At 38.5% G+C, this 21,994-nt stretch overlaps 2 protein-coding genes and 1 non-coding gene across 4 annotated transcripts in view; all 3 read left to right on the forward strand.

Annotated features, from left to right (window-relative positions):
* LOC107741032 (G patch domain-containing protein 1-like) overlaps window positions 1-3,742 on the forward strand; it is an 11,687-nt gene extending 7,945 nt beyond the window's left edge. Inside the window, exons 14-19 of the mRNA XM_016553604.1 lie at window positions 1,928-2,222; window positions 2,393-2,672; window positions 2,777-2,905; window positions 3,131-3,225; window positions 3,322-3,458; window positions 3,585-3,742. Coding sequence (XP_016409090.1) covers window positions 1,928-2,222; window positions 2,393-2,672; window positions 2,777-2,905; window positions 3,131-3,225; window positions 3,322-3,458; window positions 3,585-3,621 — 973 coding nt within the window. The 3' untranslated portion in view covers window positions 3,622-3,742. The remainder of the gene's footprint in view (window positions 1-1,927; window positions 2,223-2,392; window positions 2,673-2,776; window positions 2,906-3,130; window positions 3,226-3,321; window positions 3,459-3,584) is intronic.
* Window positions 3,743-5,308: 1,566 nt separating this feature from the next.
* trnat-agu (transfer RNA threonine (anticodon AGU)) lies at window positions 5,309-5,382 on the forward strand. Its single transcript has one exon. It is a non-coding gene; the product is annotated as a tRNA-Thr (tRNA).
* Window positions 5,383-5,964: 582 nt separating this feature from the next.
* LOC107741030 (low-density lipoprotein receptor-related protein 3-like) lies at window positions 5,965-21,776 on the forward strand. Of its 2 annotated transcripts, none has more exons than XM_016553602.1 (9): window positions 5,965-6,011; window positions 6,521-6,746; window positions 9,532-9,670; window positions 13,941-14,146; window positions 16,013-16,407; window positions 16,489-16,710; window positions 18,338-18,810; window positions 20,006-20,138; window positions 20,560-21,776. In XM_016553602.1, exons 2-9 carry the CDS (start codon window positions 6,671-6,673, stop codon window positions 21,403-21,405), a joined length of 2,490 nt encoding a protein of 829 aa, XP_016409088.1. In that variant the 5' UTR covers window positions 5,965-6,011; window positions 6,521-6,670; the 3' UTR covers window positions 21,406-21,776. The 2 variants fall into 2 exon arrangements, with proteins under 2 accessions (XP_016409088.1, XP_016409087.1); XM_016553601.1 differs by having other exon boundaries at window positions 5,971-6,011; window positions 6,499-6,746.
* The last annotated feature ends 218 nt before the right edge of the window (window positions 21,777-21,994 follow it).

The following is a 21,994-nucleotide window of genomic DNA, read 5'->3' on the forward strand; positions in this document are numbered from 1 at the left end:
TTTTCGTTTTTCATTTGTTCAAACAAAACGAAAAATCAAGAATCCGGCTTCATTTTTCGTTTTTACGTTCAGGGATAGAAAACGAAAAAGCAACTTGGATATTCGATCTCTACATGTGGGCGGTAATGAAACGCCCCTCTCCGCTGATTGGTCAACCAAACATTACAACATAATAATAGTCCTTAAAAAAAACATAATAATAGTCCTCTGCTTCTATTGATTCTTAACATGTTTATTTCTACTACATTTGATCTCTTTCTCTTCATCAAACAGCCAGATTAATGAATGGCTTGACACAAACCGTACCGAGGCAGAGCCTTTGGTCCTTTGGCACACCTGCGCACAAAAGCTGCGCAACACACTGCAGCGCGGGGAGAATGTATTGTAGTGTAGTGCAGATCACTATCAATTTATGTGAACATACAGTCATAACTTTTGTGTTGGACAATATGCTGCGTTTTAGACAAAGGAGGAACTTAAATATTATGACAGATATGAAAAGAAATTACTTTGTGTAATTTACCTTCACAGCAAATCTATTTTTTTCATTTTTGAGTTTTATTCATAGAGCACTTCCTAGAAATTTAGGAAATCGTATGTTGTTATCCCACTGGCATGGGACTATTTGTTCATCAGGGTGCATCAGTGATTGAATTTAGTGAAATGTGAATTTGACGTCATGATTTGAAGGTGAACTCGTTTGAGTTATAAGAACATATCCAAACCCTGAAATAACACTTTGAACGATAAGCCAGTGTCATCAGTGTCAGAAATTAACTTTCCCATAAGCGGCTACTGATTTTCAGTTTTTTTTTTAATTTATTTATTTATTTATTTTTTTACCTTTTACCTTTTGTATGTCATCTTTAATGTTAAATTCTTACATCAAATAAATTAGAATAATATGACAATAGGCTGTTACCAATTAAATCAATCTATTTTTTTCATTTTTGAGTTTTATTCATAGAGCACTTCCTAGAAATTTAGGAAATCGTATGTTGTTATCCCACTGGCATGGGACTATTTGTTCGTCAGAGTGCTTGTTTCAGTGATTGAATTTAGTGAAATGTGAATTTGACGTCATGATTTGAAGGTGAACTCGTTTGAGTTATAAGAACATATCCAAACCCTGAAATAACACTTCGAACAATAAGCCAGTGTCATCAGTGTGCATTTACACAGCAATTACAAATGTATAATGAAATGAGATTAATGTTTTATACAATATTTTTAATACAGAAATATGAATAAAATTAAATGATACTTGAATTATGAAAGTAATATGGCCACTAGGTGGCGGTAAGTCATTTTGTTAATAAAGGAGCCTTTTATTCAATAAATTCGTTCAAAATGCTTCATTCATTCATTTAGGAATAAAATCAAGCGGCTGTCTATAATAATTGGTAATTGCATTGTTGTCTATAATAATGGGTTTTTCAAAGACTGGATATTCAAGTTGCTTATTCGTTTTCTATCCCTGAACGTTAAAACGAAAAATTAAGCCAAATTCTTGATTTTTCGTTTTGTATGAACAAATGAAAAACGAAAAATGTGCCGTTTTTTTTCATTTTTCAGTTTTCAATATTAAATTAAAAAACGAATGATCGGAAGATACCCTGATTCTGATTTACATTACATCTCTTTTTCAGTTTTCTTTTCATTCTAATATTGGCCTCATGATTGAAAAAAAAAATAGAATTATCATTTGTATTGTATTTTCTTTTTATATTTGACATGGGTGATGCATTGTCACTGTAAAAATGTAAATTTAAATAATTTTATTTTGTATTTTTGCTCATGTTTTGTGGACACTTGTCAATTAAAAAGTGTAATTGGATTTTACATTTTTATCATTTGAATAATTTATTTAAAACTGGCAGAAAAATTTTTCTTCACTTGCTCCATTTATCTTGTCTGGCTTTTGCAGGTCCAGTACTGTTGGAATGCCTAAAGTAAAGAGAGATAAGTACTCAGTCTTTAACTTCCTGACGATAACGGATAGCAGCCAGGTCAGCAGGGTGGCCCCGAGTGCTCCCAAACCTCCCAGTTCCAGCTCAACCCTTCCCCATTTGACTCCAGAAGTCTCCAATAAGAAATCCAGGTGGGACATACCAGGGCAGGAACCTAAAGACCCACTCAGTGCGTTCCTCAGTGAAACGCGCAGTGAGGTTTTAGCGGCCAAGAACCAGACTGACTCTCCACATGCTATTGCCACTCCAGAGGTACCAGTGGATACTTGACTATATTTATTAACTCTAATTATTAAAAAGCCTCCCTAAAAAATAAAATGAGAATGTTTCTATTTTATGGAAATTAAAGCTAAAGCTAAAGTATTTTTAAATTAGTACTATATACAGCAAAACTTCAATGTAGCAATCATGCTTTTATGCAGGTAAAAGTGGCACAGTCCGATGGCAAGCAGACTGAGCAAAAAACTGAAGAGGAGAAGAAAGAAGAGGATGAAGAAGAGGTGAGGCCTCCTATGGATCTCTTTAAAGCCATCTTTGCCAGCTCGTCAGATGAGAAGAGCTCATCTTCATCTGAAGATGATAGTGAAGAAGAGAAAGAGGTGGCCCCTCCAGCATCTGATCCAATCCAGAGCAGTGCAGAGACACTGAACCCACCCGTCTCAGCTCAGATCACTCCTGCTCCTGACATCAGCAGATTGACGGGTATAATCTAAAGATGAGCGGTTCCACAAAAATCTCTTTCATTGATTCAGATGTCAGTGTCAAATTGTCATAATCATTTATTGACTATTTTCTCTTCCCCTCAGATTTAAAGCATCTTACAGTCCAGAGCATGCCATCTGCTGAAACTACAGCACAAAAGTCCTCTCATAGTGCTCCTGCTAAATCACAAGGCCTGGATGAAGAGGAGTTTGGCCCCAGACTGCCACCTCCTGGTCAGTCACTGTAACCACTGCAGGCACCATCCTGCTCAATGTATCACGTGAACACCTATTTAAGTAATAATAGTAACTTGCATTGTAAGTAAATAAATGTCTAAAGCATGAATGTCACTCACACAAGACAGTTTCTTTACTATCAGGACTTTTTCATCTAGGACTTTTCACCAGCCTGTCTTTTATATTAACATGAAGTTTTACATTGTGTGTCTCTTCATAAAGGCTTTATCCCATCTGCATGCTCACCACAGCTGAAGAAACAAAAGAAGAAAGATAAAGAGAAACACAAAGCTAAGAAACACAAAAAAGAGAAAAAGGTGGGGTTATTTTGGAGTAGATTAACCCAGTCTGAGCACCAGACATCTTTGCAAAACTAGAAATTACATTTCAATTAACTTTTCTTCTTTTTTCAGAAGAAAAAGAACAAGAAACATAAGCATAAAGGGAAACAGAAGAAGAGAGTTGAGGAGTCTAATAGCAGCTCAGACGACACTGACTCCAACAGTGAAGATGAAAATAGAGTTGTGTCTACTAGTGAACTGCTCCAGAGGTCAGAGCTCATATTTTAATCATACAGCATTTTATAATGCATCTTGTAAATGGTAAGTTTATCTTGGTATACATATTTGTAATTTAAAAGATTGAAAAGATGATTATTTCTTTTTCTCTGGCTTAGGTTAAAAAACATCAGGAGCAAGAGAGAACATATCTGAAGAACTAAGAGTGATTTTGTCTTACAGAAACTTCAAGATGAATACTAATTTTGTGTGAGTGAGAGTGTGTGTGAGTGAGAGTGAGAGTGTGAGAGAGTGTGTGAGTGTGAGTGTGAGTGTGAGTGAGAGTGTGTGTGTGTGAGTGAGAGTGAGTGAGTGAGTGTGAGTGTGAGTGAGAGTGAGAGAGTGTGTGAGTGTGAGTGAGAGTGAGAGTGAGCATGCATGCACATGTGTGTTGGTGCATTTATTTTGGTGTACCTAATGCAAATGTGTTATGAATGTAGACTTTTTTTTTATAATTAATAAAAACAAAGACTAGTGATTATTATAATAAAACGCCAACCAGCTACATTAACCTTAATATAATACAACAATAATTTTACAATGTTATGTTATATATGTTACTATAAAAAATGAAAGCAATTATGCCACAACGAACAAAATGTGAAATAATTGTGTACTCCGCTTCATTAATTGAAAAGTTGCTGACAGTTTCCATAAGTGGAGCAGATAAAATATTTCAGATACCTTGAATGATCTAGGAGGAAAGCTCAGAAAACCCACCTGAATTTTAAAACCCCCAATCAACTGTGGACCTGAACTGTACTTAATCTGAGTATTGTTTAACTAACAAAGGGAGAAGGGTGTTCCTGCACAACCGGAGGCTGCGGTTTCAGGACCGCAGTTGTAAGACCGCAGTTCTAGGACCCTATTCTTTTGTAACAGCACCACCTACCGAATTGGATAATATAGCGGAGGCTGCAGTTTCAGGACCGCATTTCTAGGACCCTGGTGGTTTAGTTTGTAGTAATGTTTGTACATGTTAAAGATATTGAATCTCAGGAAAAAAAATTTTTTATTTCAATTGTGATTTTTGATTTATAAATGCATCAGATGTTAATTACAAAGTGTGTAATACCTGCTTTGAGTTAACAATTTTAAATTTAAATGAATTTACCTAGAACTGCGGTCCTGAAACTGCAGCCTCCGGTTGTGCAGGAACAAAGGGGGTCGAGGTGTTTATTTATTAGTTTATAGCGCCCCACCCGCCCTCGCCCTCCATTTAATTGTAAAATTGCCCATTAACATCTGCTATAAACCTTATTTACATCGTGTGTTAACTAAGGTTTGTGATAAAAATCCAACACATTACAAAAAGAAAATAAGCATATGTGTATTTAGCACTTTTCTTGGGTTTTCTTCTTCGGGATTATAAATTCACACGATGAGATATGTAAAATAATTAGAAGATCTGGAGAAGATCTGTTAATTTTTCAAGATCATGCAGATGTTCTGTCAGGACGTATAACGTTACTGTAAAATTGACACGGATAGGTCAGACACAGACAGGTCAGATCTTGTGTCTTAGAGGGATATAGTGGACAAAAAAATATGTTGTCAGTTAATCACCTTCATCTGTAACGGTGTTCTCTCTGAGCAACCATCAACACCAAATCGTAGCGCTCGGTTTGATGTTCAAAAATGTTGTGGAAAAAAAATAAGCAAAACCTATACAACCTAATCAAATGACTAAAATGGTGTCAAGGCTACGTTGTGTCAGCGCGCTGTGTTCAATCCAATAACAGATTCGAATCCTTTCTGCATTTTCGTACTTCACAAGTATACTGTACTTTTTGTATCGAGTGAAGTATATATATATACGGCAACTAATGACCAATCATACGGCGGCGCCGTGGCTTAGTTGGTTAAAGCGCCTGTCTAGTAAACAGGAGATCCTGGGTTCGAATCCCAGCGGTGCCTTTTGCACCATGCAGGCGCTACCACACTTTTAGGTACATAACACTAAATAAAATAACAATATATGCAATAAAGAATGAGAATGTGACGTAACGCCGCGTTGAGTTCTGGGAAACTGATTTGTTTATCCGCCATACTTGCAGGATAGCGCTGCCTTTCCGCTATTGAGTTTAGGGCAGTATTTGATTGTTTGTCGTGATTGTGAAAAATGTCACCAGTGTATGTCATTCATACTGCATCGATAATTGCAATAGTAACTCAGATCATCGTTAGAGAATGAGAAGTAACCATGGGAACGGATAGCGCATCCTGCTAATATGGCGGCGCCTTCCCGAAATGCAATGCGGAGTGAAAAGATCGTGACGTAACTCCTCATTCTCTATACAACTTTGGATTTAAAATGGACTAATACGACTGGAAATGCATCGCAAGGAACAGTCGTATGTACGCTGTAGAAACTGAGCAAAAACTTTTGAGTTTTGAAACCAGTCTGTGCATAAATATTTCAAATGACAAGGTCATTGTTTTGCTAAGCATGTAAATAATAAAATGGTTCACACGCCATGCTTTCCAGCGATGCATCCCTCCGTCCACAAGAGTGCAGGCTTTCACTGCCACAGTCCTTACAGCTGGTAAGTCCCCCAGACAAACCATGAAAACAAAAATGGTCTGTTTACATGATTACATCAAAACATCGTACACCCAGATCAATTTGTATTAATATGTTACATTTAAGTTAAACATTTTGGCGTTTACATCAGCATCATGTTATCTTGGTGTTTTGAATAATGACCTCAGCGTTATTTTGCATGAGGTGAGCTCCAGTAACTTAGTCTTCGATGGACAGAAGTCCACTGAGCTGCATTGCCGCTATTACTTCACCATATCTCGGAGATTATTACATAATTGGCACACCATGGAACTACATGGACGTAACGTTAGTGGAACGATATTATTACTGGTCAAGATATATTGCGGAAAGAAAAATATGTAGTGATAAATGAGTAATAAAGTCACAGGCTTAGTGATCGCCCCAAGAGCAGCAATTCATTAATTGACGACGAATCAGTGTGTGTCCTGTGTTCCCACTGAACCTCCAATCCCGTCTCTCCTCTGAAGGTCTCTCTGCCTTTCCCTCCAGACAGCGCACTGAGCCTCTCGGAAAGAGGGAGAGACGTTGCTTAGATGCTCGTGCAAGACGTTAAATCGAGCGTACGCGTGAAACCGACATGAGATGCGTTGCAAAATCTGTCTGGATTCTGAGGAAATGACCTGAGCTGTGAACAACAAGATGATGGAGAATATCGGGGCGATTCGGCTTTACCTCATGAAATGCATTTGTCTACGCTGGGCTTGGGTTTGTGTGGGTAAGTAGACTTCTATTATTGTGATATTATCATATATATAATTGTCATATATTTTAAAGAACAAAGGGTTCCGCGATTTCTACCGAGGGGGACCCCCTGGCCCCGGAGGTCTGTGCACGCCACTGGTGAGGTGCACTGTTGATAAAGCAGAAGTCAAGCTCTCACTTTTTATTGCATTGTACCTTTTTCAGCCCACATGTCGGGATAATATTAAATATTATTTCATTCAGACCTTAGGCAGGTGATTGTAGGCTGAAGAATGCGAATGGCAGCGATGACAAAGAAAGGTTAAGCGGCGCGCGCAGGTTTTGCAGCATTCATACAGGGAGAATCGAGGACAGATCCACGACGCCTTTGGCTTGTTGCCATGGTAGTTATAAACGCGGCGGTATCGGTCTGATCTCCTCGAAGACCGACCGGCTTTGTGATCCCCCCCCCCTAACAAATGTGTATTATTGCGCAGCAAATTAAGCTGTTCACGTGCAATTCTACGTAATTAAAATTTAAACAATACGTATTACCACTTACCAACTACGCTAAAAAGGTTAGTTTCCCAGACTGCTCTGTAAGTTGGCTTTAGAAGGGTTTGGGACACTTTTCAGTTGTTCAGACTGGTAGCGCACCTAAACCTACTGAGCACCAGCATCTTCCAGGCTTGGAGACCAGCTTAAACCAGTCCAACAAAACATAACTGGCACTATATTATGATCTGATAATCTGTTATATCAATCACTAGTGCACAGTGACTTTTTCGACATCCTCAGCATTCCAAGCATCCGTTTGAGCATAAAATCTATGTTCATAACTAGATAGCATCGAAACTAAAACTAAACCAATGCTTTCACAGTCTGCCAAGCATTGGGCATCTTATCTCAGCCATAATCTATTTTTACATAGCACTCTAGGCTTGTTTGAGTAACACACGATCTGTTGAGGTCAGCTTAAATGCTCAACAAACAACCACAGATAGAACAGAGTTAGAAAGAGACGCCTGCTTTTACTCAAGCAGATGCTCTCAAATCAGAGACGGGAGCACAGAAAGAGAACGAATGGCTGTGTTATACTGGAGGTGGTATGAAGGGGTGGGGGCATGTTGATAGTACCAGTGACACCTAGAGCTCTTCCTCTCTCACACAAAGACAAAGGGAACTTCTTCTCTCTTTCTTTATTACTCTCACACACCCAAATAGCCGTTTCCTTTTACCTATAGATATTCCATGTCCAGACATGTTTTCCCCACTAAATGTGAGTGTGTATCATTAATATTGACACAGCATTTCCCTTTAGAGGTTGTTCCATCTGGTAAATGAAGACAATTAGGGTGTTCATTGTATTCGACTGTAATAGTTTGCAATAGTTCTGAAATAAAAAAACAACAAAGCCAAATATCTCAATAACAACAAAATGTTCTCCTTTATGTGTAGAAGTGATTTGATAGAATTTAATATAGGGGAAAGTAACAAAGCAGATGCAGAAAGAATATGGGGAAGACTGTTTTGAGTTCAGTTATAGACCTTGGGCACGGTAGCACTTTATTTAATTTTTGACAGAAATAAAAACGAGGCTGTGAGGGATTGAAGTATAAAAATGCCATTGTATAGACTGTAGTCTAACCCTCACAGCCTTATTTTCATCTGTGTAAAATCCAATTTGTTGTCTACCCTGGTTAAGGTTATAATGTGTGCTGTATGTATCTAGGAAAGTAAAAGGATGTCAGTGAGGTGATGATGAGCCTTGAGGCTCAACATCATAAAATGATCTGTGCTCATATGCTGGGATTCCCCTGATCTCTGTCCTATTCTCTCACACAGAGAACAGGGTATTATAAGCTTCTTCTTTTCAGCTTTGCCTAAGGCACTCAGACGCTCCTAGACATCATCATATTTTATGTAGAGTAAAAGCAGCCACTGGGCGTGTGAGAGGCGTGTGTTTGTCCTGAAGGGTAATAAGTAGTGTTGGGGATGGAGCTGAGGAGAGAGATGTGCTGCCGTCTGCATTCAGGGATCTCACGTCATACAAAACAGAGGTATCAGGGAAAATTGTGATTTCTAGTTCTGAAAAAGTCATGGAAATATTAAAGAGAATATTTTTGTTGTTGTTCAGCTCTAAATGTATTATTATATTTATTTTGATATTATTATATAAAACCCTGTAATCACTAATTATTCGAAAAGTTGAGTATTATTATCAAAAATTATACATTATGTTTTGATATTTATATATATTATATAAAATATTTTTAAAGATCATAAATGACTGGAAAAGTCAATTATTATTATTATTATTATTTAAAAATCCAGAAATAACGAACGTTTGGAAATGTCCAGGAAATGCATGTGTCTAAAGGTCCATAAATAGACAGTTCTTTACTGTCCTTGTTTCTCTTTCAAGAGACTTTAGCATAGATGAAAGAAAAAAAAAGAAAAAGAAAACGGTGAATAGTTTATACACTCACTTGAACCTTCTCTTTCTTCCTGGACTATTTCTGTTGCTTCCCAGGCTATTTCTTCCTTGTCTTATTCATAATCAATAGCACACACTCTCACACACCTCCCCACTAAATTGAGTATTATGTGTCAGTGCCATTCCACAGGCTCTCTCTGATCCTTCTTGAGTGAGTGGATCAAATGCTTGCCATCATATATACCTGGCCTGCACTCAGGAATCCATAAAGCCTGGAGTAATGTGTTGATGTCATCTCAATCACATTGTGACAGCTGTGGTCACTCATGAGTCACTCTGCCACACATAAACAATGCACATGTCTTCTGTGTGTGTTCCTCAGCTGCCTGTGGTGGTAAAGTGGAGTTACACACCGAGAGGAGAGGAGTGATCTACAGCCCATCATGGCCCCTCAACTACCCGCCCGGAGTGAACTGCAGCTGGAATATACAGGGAAGCCGCGGAGATGTGATCACAATCAGGTAGATACACACAAGCAGTCTTGGTATTTGTATTTCTCCTCTGTGCATGCAAGAAATGCTGCTTTTAATGAACAACAATTAGTCACAGCAACCTTCACACTGTTAGATACCCCAGCAGCTTTTACTAGTGAATTGTATGAATGTATGGTATTTCCCAATTAAACCTTAAAGCGGTCATATGATGAGATTTCAAGTTTTCCTTTCTCTTTGGAGTGTTACAAGCTGTTTGTGAATAGATAAGATCCCTAAAGTTGCAAAGACTAAAGTCTCAAACCCAAAAAGATATTCTTTATAAAAAGTTAAGACTCGTCCACGCCCTCCTAAAACGGCTCGTTCAAACACGCCCCCACATGGCTACGTCACTGTGTGGGAAGATTTGCATAACGCCGCCCAAATGTTCACACAAAGAAAGAAGGCGTAACTTTTATTCTCGCTGTAGTATTGTTGCTGCAGCCGCCATGTCGTGGAGACGCTGTGTGTTTCGTTGTGAAAGCGAAACTACTTTGTTTGGTCTTCCAAAAGAGGACACGACTAGAAATCAGTGGTTAAGTTGTATTTACAGCACTGTTCCAGAACAGTTCAACCCAAATATTCAGATTTGTGCAACGCATTTTACGGAGGATGAGGACTGTTTCATGGGAGAGTAGCCTACAATGCCAGTGTTCTGACAAATAATGCTGAACAATATAAAACGCACTAAAGATTAATGAGCTGCTGGATTCATGAATATTAATCAGGATGTGTGCATTCACTCAATCTGATTATCTGAAATCAATACAGGGCTGATAATAGGTGAGCGCCAGCCAATGAGATTGCCGTTTGCGCATTAGTTCCGCCCACTACTGGAGAAAGCAGCAGTTTTTAAAAGCTGAAGAATTCCAAAGGAACGCTGTTATTTTGACAGGAAAATACAACAAAGAATATCGTTTACATGTAGCGTAGACACATTTGTTTGTATATGCTGTCAATTATAGTTCTTAGAAAGAAAATCGGAATCGGCAAAAATCGGTATCGGCAGATCACACTAACAAAAAATATTATATTAAAAAAATGTATATAAAATATATATAAAATATAAAATTTATTAGGATTTCAATTTAAAATAATAGCTGATCTTTAATTTACAATAATGGAAACTAGATTACTATAATGTAATGCCATAACACCTATAAGTTAACACATTTTTGCTGGATACGCATGATACTGGATGATTTGTTTTGTTTATAATTTTCAACCATTTTAATGACCATCGTAAGATATTATTTCTAAACAGTAAGTAAGTTTTATTTATAGAGCACATTTAAAATTCAGCGTTACACTGACCAAAGTGCTGAACAAAACCAATAATAAAATACAGTAAATTCTAAAATAAAGTCAAATTTAAAAAACAATAATAAAAAAATTGTAATATCGGCATTAACAACAGTTTCACATTCAATTAATAGCCCGGAAAGGCGAGAGAGTAAAAATGTGTCTTAAGTCTGGACTTGAAAATAGAAACAGAAGAAGCACTCCTAATGTCAGGTGGCAACTGATTCCACAAACGTGGAGCAGCGACTGCAAAGACTCTGTCTCCTTTTAATTTAAGTCGTGACCGAGGGACATGTAATAGAGCTTTATTAGCGGATCTGAGAGACTTCGGCGTTGAATGCAAATAAAAGCTATTTTTGCTGCCTTCTGAAAGTTCTCCAGGGATTCAGTGCATAAAAACACTTGTGTATGATCACTGAATATAAGACATTGTTGCAATGCAGCACTGGCCTGATAGCTGAAGTGACAGTTCTGCCAACTGGCCCAAAACTTTCTGGCACTGGCCTCAGGCCTTCAGATCATCCTTATCGTTGTGACCTGTCTAAAATATTCAGAAGCGTTGCATAATGTGTATGTACATGTCCAGTTGATTGACAGCAAAAGGAAATTTAAATGTCTGTATTTTAATGACTATCTATACTGTGATAGTGCAGTTTAATAATTTAATAATGAAGTAAAAATAATTTTATCATGTAAATTAAAATAGATTCTGCGTTTATTGGGTCACACAGTATTAATGGGTGAAAGTCATATCTCTGCATTCTGATGAATGAACTCTCACCATCTGCTTTTATAAAGTGATTATTCTTGCTTAATGGGTAAAATATTTGTGATATCATATTTCAGCCATAATTCAGCTCACAAACATAAAATTTATAGGTGAAATCTGTTTAGGAACCCCTGAACATGTTTTGCCACTCAAATGGTCATGACACATCTTATTACTAAATTATTGTAAAACAAACTCCGTCTAAGCAGCGATATTTGGGAAGTATATAGGAAAAAGAGAGATAAGAAAGAGAACAGAGAAATAGATGTGTAATGTTGTCAAGTTATTGGCTGCAAATAGCCCATTCTTCTGTAATGGTACTGGATGCTAATTTTATCTCTTGCTCTTGAGTATTTGTGTGAGATTGTGTGTGTGTGTGTGTGTGTGTGTGTGTGTGTGTGTACTCTGATAGTACTCTGTAATCTGTATAATGTGATAATAGTTCCACTGCAAATATTCTCTCTCTGTTGCTTATGGTCTCCCACTCCTTTTATATCACTGAAATGTTGTTATAGGGTCATTCCTATTATGTAGAAAAATTAATATTATTGTGTAATTTAAAGGGTTAGTTCACCCAAAAATGAAAATTAGCCTGTGTTTTACAGCATCCTAGGTGTATGTGACTTTCTTCTTTCAGAAGAATCCAATCGGAGTTATATTAAAAATTGTCCTTGCCCCTCCAAGCCTTTCAATGTGGGTAAGCGGGTGTTTGTTGTGAACAGTTCAGAAGACGTGAAATAAAGTGCGTGCATCCGTAATAAAACGTCCCTCACACGGCTCCGGGGGGTGAATAAAGGCCTCCTGTAGCGAATCCATGTGTTTTTGTAAGATAAATATCCATATTTCAAACGTAATAAACACTTTTTTCTCACTTCCGCTGACTGTGGTACACAGAAGACATTCAGGCGGATGACGTAGGCGTCGTGCGCGCGCCGCTGAGAAATGCAGGAGCAAAGTAAACAAAGTTTCCTTACTTTAGCAAAGGAAAACCAGTCTCCTTTTGGCTTATATCGAAATCCTCCGACATTCTTCTTTACAAATCCTTGTTTTGTGCTTCTAATTCGTGAACTGCGTTTTGTTTTGTTTTGTCTTACGTCATCTGCCTGAACGTCTTCCGCGTACCACAGTCAGCAGAAGTGAGAAAAAAGTGTTTATTACGTTTGAGATACGGATATTTATCTTACAAAAACACATGGATTCGCTACAGGAGGCCTTTATTCACCCCCCGGAGCCGTGTGAGGGACGTTTTATTACGGATGCGCGCACATTATTTCACGTCTTCTGAACTGTTGTTGACAACCAACACCCATTGAAAGGCTTGGAGGGGCCAGGACAATTTTTAATATAACTCCGATTGGATTCGTCTGAAAGAAGAAAGTCATATACACCTAGGATGCTTCGAGGGTGAGTAAAACACAAGCTAATTTTCCTTTTTGGGTGAACTAACTAAGGAGGTATCACAAAAGCAACCACAATGGGTTTCACAGGAAATACTATGATATTGATTAAAACAATTTTCCAAAGGAAAAAGATTAAGAAGCACCTGTAATATTTCTTAATACACTAATATTTTTTTTATTTTAGTGACATGGCAAAAAGGGCTCAAATCATCCATTTAACCAAAGCGAAACCAAAGCGAAAAATTCACTGCTGCTTTGTTGTGATAATATAAAACTGCAGATTTTTAAATATAATATAAATACAAATCATATGATAATTTATATAAAAATTAGATCTTTACAATTGTTTAATATCTTAATATCTAGAGATGAAACTATGCTGCAAAGAAAAAAAATTATTTTCACTCTCTTCTTTTGTTTAATTCTTTTAATAATTTCCAATTTACTGCTTACCTTTTACACAAACAGAACTGCATATTGTCACAGCAGAAGTGGTTGCAAATGTAACCTTGAAAAGAAAATGAAAAAGACACATAAAAGGGTCACATATAGAAGAAGAGAAGAAAGCAGAGCTCGGCTATGCTTGGATAAAAGTTGTTGTATTTTTTAGAATGTTAATTTGACATTTTCTTTTAATCTTAATCTTTTTAGCAATTTATTGTGCCTCTGACATTTCATTTGATTATACTGTTCTAGAATTTTTATGTAGTATACACTATTATACAGTGGAAGTGCTGAAACAGCAGTGATTCCAGCCCATGCATTAAGCACCATGTGTTGCTGTGTCCAGTTTTCACAGCTTTGAAGTGGAGGACATGGGGGACTGCAGGGGCGACTGGCTGCTGCTCGGCCCCACATGGAAAGCTGAGTATCGGTTCTGTGGCTCTGTTCTTCCTCCTCCCTTCATCTCCTCCAGAGGACAGGTCTGGGTCTACTTCCACTCTCAGGCTAACAGCTCTGGACAGGCACAAGGCTTCAGACTATCTTACATACGAGGTGAGTGAACTTAGAGTGTGCGTATGTTCCATTAGAGCCCATTCTGCTCTTTTGTGTTTTACAGTAAAAGTGGTTAATACTTGTGCTCTATATTCCAAGTCTTCTAATAATGGTGTGTGAAAATGTAAGACATTTTCTATCATTTTCCCTACTGCCAATACAAATTTCATTTATGTTTGTAAGCATTCAAACCTGGTGCCTCACAGTGTGTCAGATGTCATTGGTTATTGTGACTCATAAGCAATTGTCATGCAACGAGTTTTAAATGCAGACAATCCTAGACTAGCGTTCAGAAGTTTGGGGTCACTGATTTTTAAAATGTTTTTAAAAGTGCTCACAAAGGTTGCAATTATTTGATCAAAATAACAGTAAAAACTGTAATATTGTGAAATATCATTAAATATTACACAGGAATATCACTGTGACGGCAAAGCTGAATTTTCAGCATCATTACTCCAGTCTTCAGTGTCACATGATCCTTCGGAAATCATTTTAATATACTGATTTCTCTGCTCAAGAAACATTTATTGTCAATGTTGAAAACAGTTGTGCTTCTTAATACTTTTTTTGTGGAAATCTTTACTGTTTTAATACATCCTTGCTGAATAAAAAAATATATATTTTTTTTAATTAAAAAAAAAAAAATCTTACTGACCCCACTTTTGAACGGTATTGTACAATCTGTCATTCCAGTGAGTCAGTTAATTCAGTCAGTTAATTTTTGGGTGAACAAGACTCAAAACAAGCTTGAATATTATGCTTTCGTGTTCTAGGATTTAATATCCATTGATTGGGCATATTTTTATCATACTTTATCCATTTCCTTTAGAGTTGCAATTTTTCATCAGATTTAGTTGTGTTCCTACATTAGAGAGCCGCTAAATTACAGAGACTGTTGTCGTGGCATATAGATTTTCTGTAAGTACAGATTGACCAGGCGATTGCAGGCTTAGCAGATCAATAGTATGGCCATAGAGCCGTGATGAAATGCTAATGCTTTGCAGCACTTGTTACATAATGTGCATATTTGGATTGCACTAGTGTCGGTGTGTATTAGACAGATCTCCACTGATGATTATTTAGTTAGATCTAATATGTAGATAATGAAGATGAAGGAGATAATTGGCTGTCATTACTTAAAGCTGCAGTCCGTAACTTTTTTGGGTTAAAAATTATCCTAAATCAATATTTGAGCAAGTACATAACCAGCCAGTGTTCGAAACTATCGCCTTACTTTAGCCCGATTCACAACGGTTAGCTTATAATAATGTTTTCTAATTTGAGTGGTACGGGTAGGTTTTCGCGGGAAATTCGAGTATGGCACTGCGTCATTACGTCACGTCTGTAAACATAAAGAAGTTGTCCCGGCTACTAAGCTATCGCATGTGAGGATCCTGCAGGTGGCCGATAGTTTATAGCCTTTTCTCACAGCAGCCAGAATAATTAAATGTATAAATATCCACACCAGTGCGGTGACTGACTGCCACACATACAGAACATTAGATTCATCCGCGCTGGAGCCGTGCCCACTCACAACCCACGCAAGCTAGATAATTCTGCACACAGCTGCAATTCCAGGTTTTCAAACAGAGATGGCGACAAAGCAAAACTTACGGACTGCAGCTTTAACTCCACAGGGTATGTGTAAATGTCACTGAGTGTGTGTGTGTGAGGAGTGAAATGCTGTGTTTGTGCGATTTCCTCAGAGGTGCAGTTCAATCAATAATACTGAATGGCTGTGTTTGTTAAGCTGTCACCAGGCAAACACCATCTGCAGAGTGGGTAGATTTGGTTGGCTTATTTCAGCAAACCGTCAGTGTTTACGTGTGCAAAAGACTTTGTCTCTGTCTGTTTTTTACTCATTAGGTTGCCTGGGTCAGAGTAGTTGTGAGAACGATGAATATTTATGTGGAAATGGTAAGTGCGTTCCACGTTCCTGGCGCTGTAACGGATTGGACGAGTGTGGAGACAATACAGACGAAAGGAGCTGTGCTGCCCAACCAACACCCAGCCGGGTCAGTCTGTGTCCGCCTGGTACCTTGCAGTGCTCTGATATCCAATCTACCCGCTGTCTGCCAGTGTCTCTGCGCTGTAATGGAGCCCGGGACTGTCCCGACGGATCCGACGAGGCCCACTGTCCCGACACATCCTGTGGAAAACGCTTAGTCAACTTCTACGGGACATTTGCCTCACCTGATTTTTTCCGTCCAAACAGGACCGCTGGCACAGATCTTCACTGCACATGGTTCCTAGACACACAAGTATGATAAGAACCTCATTTATTCTCACTTTAGGTTGCATTAAATCACTTACAACGTTCTGCTTGTCTGTTCTTGCTTCAGGACCCAAAGCCACTGGTGCTGCAGGTGGACCTACAGCTGGGTGTGGGAGACTCTGTCCGTGTTTATGATGGATTGGGAGAGCGTGTGGAACATCTTCTGCAGAGTCTCTCTCACCATAATAACCATAGACGAGCCTTGCTGGAGTCGTCCCAGGGACAGATGAGCGTCTTCTACCATGCTAAACCACACAGCCCTGGACACGGATTCAACGCCACCTACCAGGTCTCACATTCTTGGTGATGCTAATGAGAGTTTGTACATTTCCCGGTGATAACTTATGCTCTCCATTTTGCATTGGCATTGTGTGTTTTGGTTGAATACTTTGCATCAGTACAGTGTAAAACTGTCTTTTAGCATATTGTTAAAAGCTTGTTTTTCTTCATACTGTGTATGAAGATATCATTAAGTTCTTCCTGGTCTTTATGTCTTAACAAGTTTGGTTAAAAAAACTGAAAGAATATAATATACAATATACACACATTATATTTATTTAGTGACAGTAGAGACAGTTATGTAAAAAAAAATATTTCAAATAAATGCTGTTCTTTTGAACTTTCTGTAAATTAAAGAATTCTGTAAAAAGTGTATCACAATTTCCACAAGAATATTAAGCAGGATGGCCAATTCAATGCAAATTCAGCTTTTCCATCACAGGAAGAAATTGAAATATATACTTTTTAAAATAGGGGAGAGGGGGGGTGAGTTGAGCCCTTGGGAATAATCACTTTGGATCTAAAATAAACTGCTTTCAAAATATGGCTTTCCAAAAAAAAAGAAAAAAAGACGCTGGGTTAGGCTCCAGCTCCCCGCAACCCTAATAAGGACAAGTAGGTTTGGATAATAGAATGGATGGAAGGATGACTTTTTAAATAATTTCAAAATTTCAAACCAAAGTTCAATTAAAATAAATAAATAAAAACTGACTGCACTTGACCTTACAGAACTGGGATAATAGTACTCAACATCACACTTATAAATGTTGCAGGGAAATACAATTTCATTAAACTTCAATGGCCAATTTTCATAAACAAGGCCTATTTAACATTTTCAGAACAAAATCAAGTTCAAAACAGGAAAATCAAAAATGTTTGTCTAAAATTATTGAAATATAATGTAGAATTACAGTACAATTATACTTTAGGTTGTGAAGATGGGGTGAGCTAATGGTTCTACTTACCCCAGGACTTTTAACTTAAATTAAACTTCTAATCATGCTTACAGTATAGCCTCGTATTATAACTTCCTAAACCACAAACACGTGTGATATTTTTTCAGATTTCTTTTTTTATTTAAATGTTGTTACCAATTATTCCATGGGCCTCTCTCCATCATAGGGTGAGTAAAATTGATAACTCTTCATATATTTGTGGTCACATTGTAACAGTTGTCTCATTTTGATCAAATAAATGCATTCCTGGTGCGTGTAAGAGACTTCTTTCAAAAACAAAAAAAATCTTACTGATCCTGAACTTTGAAAGACCCTGGTGAGTGTAAGAGACTTCTTTGAAAAAACAAAAAAAATCTTACTGACCCTGAAGTGAAAAATGTTCTTGTCTTGTTGATTCACTGTGGAATGAATCAACAAGACAACAAGACAAGGTATTTTAGGAGGTTTACATCATTCATTCTTGCAGAACCGAAGCATAACTGACAAAAACAACTCTGCAAGTAACCTGCAGTTTTATGTTTCAAACACAAATGGCAATAAAGTGGCCAATGTTCCACAGTGCAAGTTTAACTAGATATCCACAAGCAAAACTGTGAAGTAATCTGTACTCACTGCAGTTTATAATTAGGATTGATACTCTGTGATGCTAATAATGTTTAACCTCCGTCCATCTCCCTGCAGGTTAAGGGGTACTGCTTTCCAGGTGAGCATCCATGTGGCACAGTCGAGGGCTGTTACTCGGAGCTGCAGCGTTGTGATGGCTTCTGGCACTGCCCAGGGGGGCGAGATGAGGAGGACTGCCCGCTGTGCCAGCCGGGAGAGTATCCCTGCGAGGGTGGCAGCGGAGCGTGTTACTCGGCTTCTGAGAGGTGTAACAACCAGAAGAAGTGCCCCGATGGCTCAGATGAGAAAAACTGCTTTGATTGCCAGCCTGGAAACTTCCACTGTGGAACCAACCTGTGCATCTTTGAGACGTGGCGCTGTGATGGGCAGGAGGACTGTCTCGACGGCAGTGATGAAAGAGACTGTCTTGCATCCGTGCCCAGGAAGGTGATCACAGCAGCTCTGATTGGCAGCTTGGTCTGTGGGTTGCTGCTGGTCATTGCACTGGGTTGTGCCTTTAAACTCTACTCGCTCAGGACAAGAGAGTACAGGTGAGGTCACTTCCATCTTCTTCCTGCCTGCATTTAAAGGAACACTCCACTATTTTTGAAAATAGTGAAAATAAACAGTTTTGAAAATAAACAGTTGAGTTTTACCGTTTTCAAATCCATTCAGCCGATCTCCGGGTCTGGCGGTAGCACTTTTAGCTGCTAACAGTCTAATCAGATTCAATGATCTATGCTAAGCTACAGCGTGTGTAAAAGTGCTACCGCCAGACCCGGAGATCAGCTGAATGGATTAGAAAACGGTAAAACTCAACTGTTTAACTCTATTTTTAAAAATAGTGGCGTGTTCCTTTAAACTCAAAGCAAAGTGATTTAGGAAATATATAGTGATTCTCAAATTTTTCTATATATAGTATATAGTTTTTCATTATTTAAGATGTCTTAATCATTATTACTTCTTTATATTTATTTTTATTTTAATTAAACAAGAAAGATATATTTATTTGATAATCAAAATTGTCTTAACCCATTGGAAAATCATTTTTTTCTCACTAAGTTTTGTTGTTTTTGCTTAAAACAAGTGAAAAAAAAATTTTTTTTTTTAATTTGTGAAAGAAGTATCTTATGCTTACCAAGGCTGAATTTATTTAATCAAAAACACAGTAAAAACAATAATATTGTTAAATATTATTACAATTTAGCTTAACTGCTTTCTTTTTAGTGTATTATTTTAATTAATTTATTTCAAAAGAGATTTTAAGATTAAGATTTTGTCTAATTCTTAATATATCTTTTGTCTTGTTTAGACAAAACAAATCAAAACAAGATGTTAAGAAAATGATGAAAAAGATGTTATTTTATTTTTTGTATCGTGCCAGTCTTATCTTTTCTTTCTTTTTTATTTGTAACTTTCCTTATTTTCTGCTAAATGGATTTTATCCCAATGAGATAAAGAAAGAAAACATGAGAAGGCGGATGCTCTGGGAGGTGATGCACAGTTTTTCTCCAGTTAACCTTGTGAAGACAAAGCAGCACCCAAAATACCCTTGATTCATCAAACAGGCAAAGTACTGCTGGTTAAGTAACAGCTCTTGGAGATTCTCAAGAGATATCCTGCCTGAATGTGTTCAGCAGCTTCCCTTTTTAAAAAGCCATTGTTTTTTCTTACATTTTTAACCGGCATCAGTCAGCATCTTTATAAAACAGCTTTTATTTTTTTTATGTTCCCCTTTCTCACTAGAGCTTTTGAAACCCAGATGACCCGACTAGAGGCGGAGTTTGTTCAGAGGGAGGCTCCACCCTCCTATGGTCAGCTGATAGCTCAAGGTCTCATTCCTCCAGTGGATGACTTCCCAGTGTACAACCCAACACAGGTATGTGAATATGACATTGAATTTGATTTGAGGTAGCAAATAGGATTGTGATTCAAATGTGAAATTAAGGAAATACGAATAAAATGGAAATGAAACTGTGGTCACATTAGCGAAAATTCAGCAAAATTCTGTGGCCAAAAACATTTGTGTTTTCCATAGCCAATAGTGTAGCAATGGACGTAGCACTTCTCACACAGAAGTCACTTTAAAACCAGTCAACGTTCTATTGGTCAATGCAGTGAATTTACGTGAACACCTTGAACACAAGCAAAATCTGTGTGGGGAACTTTTTCGCCCTCATGAGAAAATTCCCAATTCCTATTGAAATGACAGGATTTCGCTTGCAAAATTATGCAGGGCAATATGCAGGGCAATGGTAAATGGGACTGGACCTCTTTTTTTTCATACATGTCTCTCTCAGGCTTCTGTTCTGCAGAATCTCCGTTCAGCTATGCGGAGGCAGATTCGTCGTCACTGTTCTCGTCGTTCCTCGTCACGCCGGAGACTTGGTCGTCTGTGGAATCGCCTGTTCCATCGTGGCTCTCGGTTACGGGGTCAGATACCTCTCCTCACGCCTCCAGGCCACACGCACACAAACCCCGATCTGAGCCTCCACAGCTACAACACAACGGACGATGGCATTGAGGTGTCACGTGAGAGTGCGGGACAGACTCCGCCATCCTGTTCGACGGTGGCGCTGGGACTGGCTCTGCAGGCTCACACTGAGGCCCTCTGCCTACCTGACAGACAGTCTCTGTCCTCTCCTCTCTCCCTGCCCTCCCCTACCTCACCCCGCTCCACCTCTGACACTCTGGAAGACGAAGATGATGAAGATGACAGAGGATCAGAGTGGATGAGAATGAAATCCAAACAGGGCATTTCCCCAAAACATAAAGATGATGACAGTCCTCCTGGACCCCCCGATAGCCCCAAACGCAGCACAAGCCGGTCGAGATCCTCCAGACAGCTGGTGCAGGAACTGGCTGCAGAGCTCAGAGGAGTCTCTCTCCTGCGCTACACCTCTGTGGGCATCTCACCGCTTTCCTCCCCCGAGTCACCGATGTCCTCCAGCGGTCAGTCTGAGGAGCAAAGAAGCTTTCCTACATTCAGAAAACCACATATGGACGCGCACACAGACTCGCTCACAGATGCTCACGGACACGCCAGGAAATCTTCAGAAACAGAAGAGGTTCCTGGTGACAGTGTCAGGCTTTGCAGACTCACAACTAGCGAGGAAGAGGATGATGAGATTCTGTTAGTGCACTGAGAAGCCTTTATCACCCTCCCTGTTCTGATTTTTGTGCCAACAGAGTGAGCCTTACTAGGTTCAACCTATGGCCTTCCATCCAGAGTCATAAAGTACAGTATGTTTACATGTGCAGTTATGATCGAGTTTTTTGCATTGTCAAGCTACAGTCTTTATAAGTATACATGACACAATGCATATGCAAATATTAAATACATGTTGAGCACCACCTCTGTAACAACGGCAGGGCCAGTTGTAGTCTGATTAACATGTATACATGCTGGATGAAATCAAGCTATAATTACATACGAGTCTGTTAGTGCAGTGGTTCCCAAACATTTTCTGTCGGGCCCCCCTTTTGTAGAGAATAATATTTTCAAGCCCCAAGCAACAACCCCACCCCCCCTCCCTTTTTTTGGTAAAGTCTCTTATAATATTGTGAAATATTTGGTTACAGTTGTCATAAACATGCATAAAACCTCCTTCATATTCATGACATGTGTCATGTCATGATTATGAAGGTATCATGTCAGTCTTATGCACACCCCTTCAAGTAAAGTGTTACCAAATATTTTAACATATAGGCTACTGTATTCCTGTGATCAGAGCT

This window comes from Sinocyclocheilus rhinocerous, unplaced genomic scaffold (genome assembly GCF_001515625.1).
Source record: "Sinocyclocheilus rhinocerous isolate Xijiao unplaced genomic scaffold, SAMN03320098_v1.1 scaffold2782, whole genome shotgun sequence".
Lineage (NCBI taxonomy): Eukaryota > Metazoa > Chordata > Actinopteri > Cypriniformes > Cyprinidae > Sinocyclocheilus > Sinocyclocheilus rhinocerous.